The sequence below is a fragment of the Pituophis catenifer genome, unplaced genomic scaffold (genome assembly GCF_029215685.1).
Source record: "Pituophis catenifer annectens isolate HBS135680 unplaced genomic scaffold, rPitCat1.0.hap2 SCAF_2, whole genome shotgun sequence".
Lineage (NCBI taxonomy): Eukaryota > Metazoa > Chordata > Lepidosauria > Squamata > Colubridae > Pituophis > Pituophis catenifer.
Genome location: NW_027256882.1, coordinates 51,764,627 through 51,777,632, shown reverse-complemented (window position 1 = coordinate 51,777,632; position 13,006 = coordinate 51,764,627). Strand labels below are relative to the sequence as shown.

Genomic DNA, 13,006 nt, shown 5'->3' with positions numbered 1-13,006 from the left:
CCAGCCCCCAAATAAACCCCAGTTAAAATTATCAGCCAGATGGGTGCATTTAGTACTGTATTTCCCCCAAAATAAGACCTAACCAGAAAATAAGACCTAATGTGTCTTTTGGAGCAAAAATTAATATAAGACCCGGTCTTATTTTTGGAGAAACATGGTATGTTTGAGTACAAGTCTCAACTTTGTTATGATGGCAAGAGAAACTTTGTGTGTCTGCTTGTTCTGTGTATAGTATTTAGGGGAGAGTGAGAGAGAGCTATGTACCAAAGAGAAACTGTTTGAATGTATCTGATATGATCCATTCCTTGTTCCTATTCCTGGATTTGAAATGCTGTCCTCAGCAAAAGACGACTCTTTTGAATCATCCTAATCCATACAGAATCCTTGATTGGGGATGTGTCTGTGTAGTATCGGAGGGATGCCGGTGTGGTTTGTGATGGATGACTTTCTCTTCCTCCATCATTCTGTCTTATCTATCACTGGGTGAATTTTCCTGAGCTCAGCAAAAAATGGAAATCGCCAAAGCCCCAAAGTGCCCTTATATATTTATTTGGGAACTTGCAGAAGTGCTGAAGCTAGAGGGGGAAAAAAGGCTAAGGGAAATTGCTTGCTTGCAGATCATTAACCTTCTTGGGATTCCCCATCCCATCCCTACTCTTCCTTCTTTTCTGGCTCTCTTCCTGGACAGCAACCACTTGAACGGAAAGACAGCCAAAACAGCTCCCAGCACAGTGTCTCCAGCCACCACAGCACCCACACGGCTTCACCGATTCACAGCACTCAGGTGCTTCCCGAATACCCTGTTCCTGAAACACCAGTGACAGACCAGCCGGACAACGCAGGGCAGAAGAAGCCAGATCCATTCAAAATCTGGGCCCAGTCCAGGAGCATGTATGAAAGCCGACGTGAGTATGCCGCGAGATATTATTATGCTAATGGCAGCTTTAGACAGCAGCGTCTATTCATTATGATCAACTTCTGACTTCAGGAAGACGTTTGCTTGGACTGAAAAGAATAAATTTGCCTTTGATTACATTAGTGGGATACGTGAGGAAGGGATGCTGGCTGTGGCTGGAAATGGGTGGGGAAAGCAACCAATATTTTGCAACTAGGAAGATTAGCAAATTATCTGTAATTGGAGGAGAATTGCTTACTTGCAAGAGGTAGATTGAGGGCTTAATGATGAGCAAAGAAGGACACATATTTTCAGTATTATGACTTCTTTGGGGGGAAATGTCTGTTTATTTCTCTTTTTCATTTAAAAATGAATCCATTCCTAAAAGGAACTATATTGTGTAGATCAGGGGTGTCAAACTCGCGTCGTCATGTGATGTATCATGACTTTTTCCCCCTTTGCTAAACAGGGGATGGGCGTGGCCCGTGCGTGACGCATCCGGCCTGTGGCCCGCGAGTTTGATGCCCCTGATGTAGATTGTCCAAATGCTTTCCTCTTAAAGACAAAACTGGGCAGTTTTTCCTGTTTGTAGCTAATCTCTACAAAAGCTTATGCTCTCAAGCCTTGATCTTGCAAAGAGTTAATTAAGGAATTAGTTGAAATTGAACATCACAGTAGTATGCTTAAAGAACCTTTGGGTAGGAGCATGTGTGTTCAATTATTCCATTGTTTTTCATCAGTCAGGTTAACATTTCCTACTTGGCTATTTGAAGTGCAAAGGTTTAAATCCAAAGATGTTGTAATCCTAATTTAAAAAAAAAAAAAATACAGGTGCATGGCTGAATGACTTTCTGCCAAGCCATGTTTGTCTTTACTATTATGTGTTGTTCCATCAATGCAGAAAACAAATAAATACAATAAGCACCTTTTATTTTAGTCATTAATAGATTCAGTCCACAAATAATTCAATAGAGGGTTGATTTCATTCCAAAGGATTTTGTTTATTTATTATTCTGCCTATTTTAATGCATTTCTCCCCCCCCTTTTTTTTTTGCCTTTTTTATTAATGAATTGTTTTATTATGAGATTGATAACCAATATACTCTTGGGTTAGAGTGTGATACAAATAAAGTAAGTAAATAATAAGCAATAAAATTAAAAATAGATGTCAATGAATATACTTTTGATTTTAAATAATGGATTTTTTTAAAAAAAATAGCATCTTTTACAGCATGAATTATAATTTAAGAGTGACTTAGGGATAAAACAGTTTTGAAACTACCTACATAAAAAAGTGCCATTTATCATGTGAAGTTGGGATTTTGCATTGTCTGCAGTGAACTGAATGGACTTAAAGTAAAATCAGTGTTGAATGATTGCATGAAGGGTAGGAAAATGTTGGTAGAGACTTTGGGGCTAAAATAATGCCAAAGTCTCTTTATTGCTTGGCTGTTCCTATCGTATTACTCATATTTGTTCTAAGGGAATGGCAAAGAATGTTTCTCTATACATCCAGTTCTAAATAGCATAATGGGCTTGTATATTCATGTGGGTGGATGTCTGCAGGTTAAGAACTAGACCCAAAGTTTCTCCAAAAAGGACAAATACTATTCTGAGTTTAAAAGTACATATTCCATAAAACATTAACAAATTTATTTTTGTGTTTCAATTCTGGAAATCTGGGATAAAAATACGTTCGGTTTATTAACTGCCCATAGTTTGCCCTGGACTATAGAGCCTGCCTATACCTGAGGTTCCTCCTTCTTTTGTCTACCCAACATATTAGTAGCATCTCCTCTCTCTCTCTCTCAAAATGTTCAACTATTTTAGAGTAGGAAACAGTTAAGCACTGGTTTCTTATGATCAGAAGACCAAGGTTAAATCCTACCCTGTTTCCCCTAAAATAAGACATCCCCTAATAATAAGCCCAATCGGGCTTTTGAGCGCATGCACTAAAATAAGCCCCCCCCGTAAATAAGCCCTCCCTGAAAATATTTAAATGCATGCGCAGCTGGTCCCCGCCATTTCCTCTGGTTTCCTCCAAGCGCCCCAAAATAATAAGACCTCCCCGAAAATAAGGCCAAGCACTTACTTCGGGGTTCAAAAAAATGTAAGACAGAGTCTTATTTTCAGGAAAACACAGTACCTTTTAGGAAGAACCTCAGAGCCAGGGGAAGCCACCTGATCTATCTAACTCTAGGCCAGAAAAAAAGCAGATGCAGGACCAGGCCTTATCCCTTCTCATCCTATAAAACAGTATTTCTCAACCTTGGCCACTTAAAGATATATGGACTTCAATTCCCATAATTCCTCCGCTAGCAATTGCCCATTATGATAGGGGTACTCTGAGAATTGTAGCCCACACATCTTCAAGTGGCCAGGGTCAAGAAATGCTGTTAGAAAACAATGACAATGATTGTTGCCAAACAATCACCCGAGCAAAGGAAAATCTGCCTTACGAGGTTTGTGTAAAGTGCTACTTTATGATTTACCATTCCATTCTAGATTTGAAGAGATGATTTTCTTCTGTTCCTCCTTCACGTCTTGTCTTTTTTTAGCTTAGAAAGTTGGTAGCAGGGTTGGCTGCACAATTTTTAAGTGACAATGACTCAAGGGAGGTAGAAGTTGACCGAAAAACTGGGAATATAATCCTATGTGATATTAAGGAAATTCACAACTCTGATATTCTAAATCCAGTACAATTCTAATGCAGATTACAAGGGGGAACTATCCCCTATAATTTGGGGGCTTATTAGTTGCACATTTAATGTAAGCATGTAGTTTGTCCTAAAAAAGATTTGTGAAATTTTTGCATTCTTATCATGCAACTTCTATTATATGGAGTTTTTGTCTCCTGTTCCCTCCCTCAATCAATCATCCCTGCAATAATATTTATTATTTATTTATTTTCATCCCACCTTTATTATTTATTTATAAATAACTCAAGCCTGCAAATATATCTAGTATTCTTTCCTCTTCCAATTTTCCCCACGACAACCAAAGATGAGTAAAGTGGGACTAGAACTCAGCATTGCCTGGTGCCGTAACCACTAGACCACATGTGTCTAAGACCCCCTCCTCCATACGTATCTATAATACTGCTAACTAAACAGATATTAGAAATAGCTAATTACTAATTAGAATAAGCTTCAGTTCCAGCTGCAATATGTTTGTGTGTGTGTGTCAGTGGTGGGTTTCAAATTTTTTTACCATCAGTTCTGTGGGCGTGGCATGGTTTGGTGGGCATGGCTTGGTGGGCGTGGCAGGGGAAGGATACTGTAAAATCTCCATTCCCACCCCACTCCAGGGGAAGGATACTGTAAAATCTCCATTCCCTCCCCAATCCAGGGGAAGGTTACTGCAAAATCCCCATTTCCTCCTGATCAACTGGGACTTGGGAGGCAGAGAATAAATGGGGGCGGGGCCAGTCAGAATTTTTACTACCGGTTCTCCGAACTACTCAAAATTTCCATTACCGGTTCTCCAGAACTGGTCAGAACTTGTTGAAACCCACCTCTGGTGTGTGTGTATGTTTCTCAACTTCTCCATCTACATATTTAGACAAGACAAGTTACATGCATTTTAGGAGTTTTGGACTCCTTAATATTGGGCAGGAGGGATTCTTGCTGGAAGTCGCAGCAAAGGTGCTGTCATGTTGTTGTTATCTGCTCTATAACTTTCCATTACTTAAAGACTTCCCTGGATGCTGATAGTTCCCCCATTTTTTAAAAAAAAAATAAAAAAAGTAAAGGATGTTTTTCCTTGAAATGTAATGTAAATGGAAGCAGAGGAAGTCAGGATGGATGCAGCTTCTGAGGACATATAATGTCATCTATAAATATACTTTATATATAAAGTATATAATGAAAGACAAAATATTCATACATAGGTTTATCCAGTTCCTACTAAGTGTGGCCCTTCCTTCCTCCAGACATGCTTCTCCAGAAAGAAAGGGGTTTTGAAAGTATTTTCAAAATCAAATTCTCTTTTAGGATATTAATGCCTACTGAGATTAAAAAAAAATGCAAGAGTCTTGCACATCAGTACCTCAAAGGCTGGTAGATAGATTAAAGGGGATTTCTCATAGTAACGTTGTTCCAGCTATGTTGAACAAAAGCAGCCTGCGGAAGTGCTGTAAATTGTATGACCATTGACACTTGCATAGGGTTTTATCTCGTGCATATTTTAACATTATATTTGCTTTTTTAAAATGGAATAACATTTTTAAAAAACATTAGCACTTTTTTTTCAATTCCTTGATTTGACTGTTATTTCAATGTTGCTGTTATTCGCCATTTAAAGTGACTTTTCCCAACTGAACATTATTTGAGAAATTTAAATCTATGAGCAGAATTATCCTTTACTTTAAAATATTTTGCGTTTTAACAAATAATGCATGAAGAAACATTGACAATAAAAACCAACATAATAAAGAATACAGTATTACTGAATATTACTAAGATTATAAGGGAAATGAAAGCGAGAGAATAACCTTAGATATTTTAATCCTGATTGAGCGATTATGTGTTGATGTTGATTCTTAGTGACCACATAGATTTTCTCCATGATGATCTGTCTTTAATCTAGTCCTTCAGGTTTTCCAATGGTAGAATTGTCACATAATAATAATAAAATTAATAATAATAATAATAATAATAATAATAATAATACCAATAGTAATAAGCCCATTGAGTACAATCTCAAAACAATTGGAGCACCATCAGCATTGTCAAATTCACCATCAGTCAATTGCAAAAGGCAACTTTACTTGGAACAGTTTATATCATGTGATGATATCTCTAACACTGTCAAAAAGCCACATCTGCCTATCCCAGGTTCTTGAGAAGGACTCGATAGGTAGATAAAAATGCCCAATCCAGTCTGAACATCTGGAACATCTTAACTGCAAACAGTCAATTGCAATTAACTTGGAACAGCTTATATCTCACAACAATACCATTTATACCATCAAACAACAAAATCTGTTTTGGGGACTTTGGTTCATACAAGATGTAATGGGCGGCTAACTACCAACTGCTCAGTTTGAGCCATCCCAGAAATGCAAATGAGAGTGGATTTATTTATTTATTTGTTCAACTTGTATGCCGCCTTTCTCCAAAGACTCAGGATTGCTTGTGAAACTCACCTTTTGCAGCCTTCCTTGGGCGGACAGTCTGAGGGATGATGTGCATTCTGTCAGTGAGCTGATGGTCCACCCCTTATGTGGATTACCACCCAAATTTTTCCATACTTTAGACACAGAAAAAAAAATATTGCTTAGAAACCTGTTTGGTTCCCTAGGCTTTCTTTCAACCAGTTCTCAATCTGTGACTGTGTTTGTCTGTATGTATATTTCCTGAGGTCAGAAAACAATTCTAAGCAAAAACAAAAAGAAAGAAATGTAGATAATTCCGTTGTGCCCCAACATTGCTTAAGACTTCTAAAGAATGTTTTGGATAAGATATGTAGACAGTGCGAGTTAGAACAGTGGGCATAGCCTTTGTATAAGCCAGATAAAGCCATCTGGAAAACCTACCTGGATATTTCAAATCTGTTCTGCCCCAGCTCCGATTCCCGAGGATATTGACACACACCAACGGTCCTTATCAAATTTATTGAGTAGCAAGAATAAACCAAAGTCCGGCAAAGATTGGCAACCAGCCCAGAAAGCAAGATACGATAAGACTTCCAAAAATTCTCTGATGATAATTACAAGTTGTTTCCAGCAAGAAACTTATTAACCGCGTGTGACTTAAATAGGCTAAGGGAGTGGCCAATTATCCTCAAGCCTTACTCTCAAGGAGACCTCCTCCTCCTGAGTAGCCACTCCTGCCTTTTGGCAGCCCTGTGTGCTCGAGCATTGAGGAGAGGCTCCTCCACTTCGCTCTCTCCACTTGAAGGAGCCTCTGGAGGTTCTGAAGGCCCTGGCTGAGTCTCTGCCTCTGGCACCACATCCTCTTCAGCCTCCTCGCTGTCCGACATGAGTGCCGGCTGTGCCGGCTGCTGGCGCAACACCACACCAGCCTCCTCATCATCGTGATCAGCCACGATCCGCGCAGGCTGCTGGCGGGCCACAACAAAATCTGTCTCAGCAATGAGAGGTGAATCTTCTTAAAATATACTTTGCTCTATACAGGTAAATGAATCTGCTTTCCCAGGATGGAACACAACTTGAATTTGCAGTGTTCCCTGGTATTATTTTTACTCCTAGGCTTCTCCTTATTTGAGGCAGAGATACCAATAGTATCTTAATCTTTCAGAATAAAAATAGCCTATTTCTTCAGAGCACTGTGTGTGTGCAGACTGCTAAAATGCTCCTGCATTTCACAAAGCAGGCTGTTTCTGATGTTCAGGTAGCTGGTGATGGAGGACTTAATCACAGTTATTTCAGCAAATCTGTGCAAATCCTTATTTGTCTTAAAGGGAGCAGAACAGAATAGACCATATCAAATGACTAAATCAATAAAACTAATACAAATATACAAGTAGATACAAAGAAAACAATAGGACATGTTCATTGTACATTGGCACCCCTGCAAATTAACCCCAAACTGATCTCAAGTCTGTCCTTTTTGAAATGGCCTTGGAAATAAAGTGTGCATTTTACTAGTGATATGCAGGTTCATTCCCTGCATAAGTAAGACAGTTTTTCCTGGCTCCCCCAGCATTTTTTTAGTTTTTAAATAGCAATAGCACTTGGACTTATATACCATTTCCTAGTGCTTTATAGCAGTCTCTAAGCAGTTTAGAGCAGTGGTGAAATCCAAATTTTTTTACTACCGGTTCTGTGGGCGTGGCTTGGTGGGCATGGTGTGGTTTGGTGGGCATGGCAGAAGAAGGATACTGCAAAATCTCCATTCCCACCCCACTCCAGGGGAAGGATATTGCAAAATCTCCATTCCCACCCCACTCTGGGGCCAGCCAGAGGTGGTATTTGCCAGTTCTCCGAACTGCTCAAAATTTCCACTACCGGTTCTCCAGAACCTGTCAGAACCTGCTGGATTTCACCTCTGGTTTAGAGTCAGAATATTGCCCCCAACAATCTGGGTCCCCATTTTACTAACCTCGGAAGGATGGAAGGCTGAGTCAAGGAAGGCTTGAGCCAATCAGGATTGAACTCCTGGCAGTAGGCAGAATTAGCCTGCAATACTGCATTTTAACCACTTCGCCACCATGATTCCTAAGAATCTAAGCAACCAGCTCTTTCTGCAGAGTACAATTTGCAGTCAAAAAGAATTTGTCCAATGTCTTCAATGGCTGATGCTGCACAAATACACAGTCTTTCTTTAAATGAAATTCCATGGAATCTCCAATGTCTCTGCAGAAGATTGGCAGAACATCAACTAGCAGTCAGAAGACATGATGAAAATCCATTAATTTCACAATACATAGACAGGCTTAACCATAGTTTTAACTGGGGAACTATGAGCATTTTAGACCAAGCCAAGTCTAGAACCATAGAGAATTCCTGGAAACCTGGGACTCAGACAGATTGGTCATCAACTGGCATATTGACATAAACAACATCTACATGTCAATTTCAAGTATATACTTTTTATTATCAACATTATGTTACTAGACAGTTCCAAAACTATAATGGAGCTCAACCTTAGCAGAGAAACCAGCTATTTTTCTCTTGTATGAAAACAAGTTACTTACCTCATGATATCTGAGGAGTGGCCCACAATTAATATAATGTTTGCTTTCTTAATGTTATTGTTCCTGTTCAGTTGTCCCTTTGTACATAACAGGCAATTGCCATTGTATTGTGTGTGGATGGATGGATGGATGGATGGATGGATGGATGGATGGATGGATGGATAGAGAGAGAGAGAGAGAGAGAGAGAGATAATAGAGATAGATAGATAGATAATACAGAATAAAAACTGACAAGAACTAATATTTAGAATAGTGTTATTTTCAAGAACCATCTTTTACCTATTCAGCAAATGCTGTGCCCTGAATCCAAATAGGCAACCTATTTCTTAAAAACATAGATTTAGCAGAAGTTTCTTTTTTTTTTCTCCCTCCTCTTTGTTTTGGTGTCTTAGTCTAAAATTTCCTTGAGGATTGCTGCAATCTGTTATTGTACTGCCTGCATTCTTTACAAAGCTGCCGTATCCTATGTAGGGGCCATCTGTCAACGCAGCAGTGACAAAATGAATTAATCTGAATTGCAGATGTGTTAATGAACCCCTTTGAAAGGCTTAAGCAAGCTTTAATTAAAACAATACAGAAGAGGGTTTAAACCTTTTTTTTAGAGCTTTAACAACTATTGCATTCATATTTGTTTTAATATTTGGATTTTATTTGCAGTCACATACTAGATGTGGGGCTTGTAAATCAGATAAACAGAAAAGCACATGAAGCAGTTTCCTTAATCCATAATTAGATAAATTTGAAAAATGTGAGAGCAAGAGAAATGGGACATTTTTGATGAAGCAGCTTTAAAACAAAGTGTTGGCTTTTGTGTTGGGGGAAGATTTGAATTACTTATCCTTGCATGGCTAGGAAACAAGCAACCACATTTAAACATACAGCTAGTCCTCAATTTACAACCATAATTGGGAGCAGAATTTCCATTGGTGAGCTTAAGTGACTTTGTTTAATAGCAATAGCGCTTAGACTTATATACCTATTGCCCCCAACAATCTGGGTCCTCATTTTACCCATCTCAGAAGGATGGAAGGCTGAGTCAACCTTGAGCCTGGTGAGATTTGAACTGCCAAATTGCAGGCAGCCGGCAGGCAGCAGAAGTAGCCTGCAGTACTGCATTCTAAGCACTGCACCATCTCGGCTCTTAATAACAAATGATTCCCAATTTTGTGATCTTGGGGGAGGGCATGGTTGATGAGGAAATCATCCTACTTGTCAACTGAATCATGTGGTTCAGTTCCTTCCCTGGCTGGGAAGGTCACAAACAGTGATCACATGCCCCTGAGATATTGCAACCATTGTAAACACATGCCGGTTGCCAAGCACCTGGATTTTGATCACATGACTGTGTGGGGATGCTGTGACTCCTTGCACACTTCATAAATGTGAAGACTGATCAAAGATCATTTTTTTCAGTACCATTGCAACTTTGAATGGTTACTAAATAGCATTGGCAATAGACTTCTATACCGCTTTACAGTGCTTTACAGCCCTCTCTAAGCGGTTTACAGAGTCAGCCTATTGCTCCCAACAATCTGGGTCCCCATTTTACCCACCTTGGAAGGATGGAAGTCTGAGTCAACCTTGAGCCTGGTGAGATTCAAACTGGCAAATTGCAGGCAGCCAGCAGTCGGCAGAAATAGCCTGCAGTACTACATTCTAACCACTGCCCCTCCGTGGCGCTTATGAATAATTTTAAGTCAAAGACTACCTGTATCCTATTTGGAAATCCTAGAGTTAGCCTACTTGTAAAAGTGTCCAACTTCTGAGGGGTATGGCCATTTGTGTGGCAATGTAACTAGAAAGGACAAAGGCAACGTTTGAGCTTTTAAAAAAGAATAGAAAAGAAATAAAGCTTTAAGATTGTTTTTTTGAGCAAAATAGGTGTGTTATTTCTCCAAAAGGAAATACTTTGACAGTTTTAAGCTATCAAAGAAAGGTCAAATTTTGCCCCAGAATTTGGATTGCGTAGCTTGATAGGCTTTATGGCATGGACAAAGGTCTTTACTTGCTGTAGGATCCTGTCCAGGCCTGCTACAGACATAGAGATAAACCTTAAGAAAGAGTTCATTTCTGGATTCATTTTGAATCCAGATTTTTATTCAAAACTTGGGTAGAATAGTGTATTGCAGTGCCTAACAGTATCCCAAGTCTGGTCTTATCAAGACATTATAAAGTGGTATTAATACTTTATGTGATCTTGATTCTATCCCTCTGTTAATATAGCCTAGAATTGTGTTGGCTTTTTTGGCAGCTGCAGCACACTGCTGGCTCCTATTTGATTGTCCACTAGAACTCCAGTATCCCTCTCACAGTTACTACTATTGAGCAATGTACCACATATACTGTACCTGTGCACATGGTTTTCCTTGCCTAAATGTAAAATCTTACTTTTTTCACCATTGAATTTCATTTTGTTAGATAGCGCCCAATGTTTAAGTGTGTCAAGATCCTTCTGTATCTTAAGTCTATCTTCTGGAGTGTTGGCTATTTCTGCCAGCTTGGTGGTATCCCCAAATCAGATGTTCCTCTTCTATCCCCTCATCTAAATCATTGATTAAGGTATTGAAGAGTAATGGACCTAAGATAGAACTTTGCGGTACCCCAGTGCATACTTCCCTCTATTTAGATGCAGTTCCATTGAATGTGGTTGATCAGTTACAAATCCATCTGGTGATGATACTGTCTAATCCATATTTTTCTATCGTATCAAGTAGCATATTGTGGTCTACTTTATTAAATGCCTTACTGAAGATGTAGTTCCATTGAGGACAACACATTGAGTATGTAAGGACCTAAATCTGTCTGTTATTAGGCTAATGCTCCTTGAACTGGTCAATGGTTTTCAGATTAATTGAAATTTCTCATAGGAGTTTATATAATTGATGTCACCACAGTTTTATTCATAATTTGGGAAACCTGTGTCTGTATCAGCTTGGCCTACATGTATACTAATATCAAAAGCTATGCTGGCAGGATTACTTCATGTACAAGTAATGAGTATTCATTATAATAAAAAGTTGCAAAAATGTTTTATTGCAGCAGGAGTTCTAAAACAACTCAAGGCAAGGTTTTATTCAACTTCCTCCTGTTTCTGGGTACATCTCATTTTAAAAGGGTGCAATAAATCAATATTTTATTGAAAATCATTAAATGTAATTTGCTGTAGATTTTGCTTTCTAACCCTGTAGGAATTCATGTTGTCAAAAGCAAGAAATGCTTCTTGCTTCTTTTTTCTAAAATCTAGCTAGAACATGTTTGTATCTTATATTTTGATCCAATTATTCCAATTTCAACTTTTCCAGCTCTAGGTAGATCTATTAAAATTGGTGGGTCTGTTGTGATTCTCGGGAGCTGTAACTTTGGGGGTGTCATGATAGGTATGAAAACTGATGCGAAATTGAACAGAACCAACAAAAAAACGGATTTCATTAAGCTTTGCAAAATGTTAAAATTAATATTCACAGCTATGTCACCTTCGCCTACGACTGGACTGAGCAAGGGTGAAAGAGAAAGAGAAATCAATTCCACGAGTTTTGGAGAATGTAAGAATGAGTTGAGAATTTTATATCTTGTCTTGCTGTCCATCATGTAGTAGTGTTTGTGATTTGGGGGAGTTCATGTGGCTGGGTTGGTTGGAGATTTTGGCATGAAGCATGAAATGTACTAAGAGTCACTAATGCTTTCCTTAATGTATCACTGTCAACCAACATAATGAAAAAAAATATTGTCGCTAAAGTGAAGTGTTAGCACTGCTCTGTTTAAAAAAGGTTTACATCTAGCTACCTGTTATCATTCCTTCTCATCCCATGTTAAGAACTCTTTTATAACTTTTGCATGAAATCATTGAGAGATTGCAAATAAGCCACGGGTGAAAATTAATCTTACATCATGGGAGACTGAAGACAGAATCAAGTTTAGTCATTGTAGAATACTTGGTAGAGGGTCCCGCCCCCCACTCTTCCAGGTGGATTTCTAGTCCTTTAAAATGTCATTTAATTTGAAATGATAATTATGCTGATCAGCATTTAAGTGTGCTTATCAGTCTTCAAACATTGTTTTACCATTTGATAAAACAAACAAAGTAAACATTAATTGGGAACAGGCAATAACATTTTTAATTTGGAATCCCCTTTATTTATTTATTTTTGTCCATGTGGCTTATTTCTAACCAATGCCACTCGGTCAGTTTCTATCATTGCATCAGGGAAAATATCAGATAATGTTGAGACTTCATGTTTGATGTCAATTTCCAGATTAGCAGCCAGTGACTCCATTGCCATCTCTAGCTAGCACTATAACCAATTAAATGGCCTCCCAAAGATATGGAAACTATATCAGTAGGGACTTGTCAGATGCTAAGGTTAGCCATGTACTTGGATCAATTGATGCAAAAGGCTGTAAAATGAGTTTTGATTCACTTTTGGTTATGTTGTGCACATGTGTGTTTGTAAT

The 13,006-nt window shown here is 38.6% G+C and overlaps 1 protein-coding gene across 1 annotated transcript in view; it reads left to right on the top strand.

The window, feature by feature from the left end:
- The window catches only part of MAGI1 (membrane associated guanylate kinase, WW and PDZ domain containing 1), a 120,910-nt gene that overhangs the window by 74,489 nt on the left and 33,415 nt on the right, over positions 1–13,006 (top strand). The window contains exon 11 of the mRNA XM_070936851.1: positions 689–905. Within this exon, the coding sequence (XP_070792952.1) occupies positions 689–905 (217 nt within the window). The remainder of the gene's footprint in view (positions 1–688; positions 906–13,006) is intronic.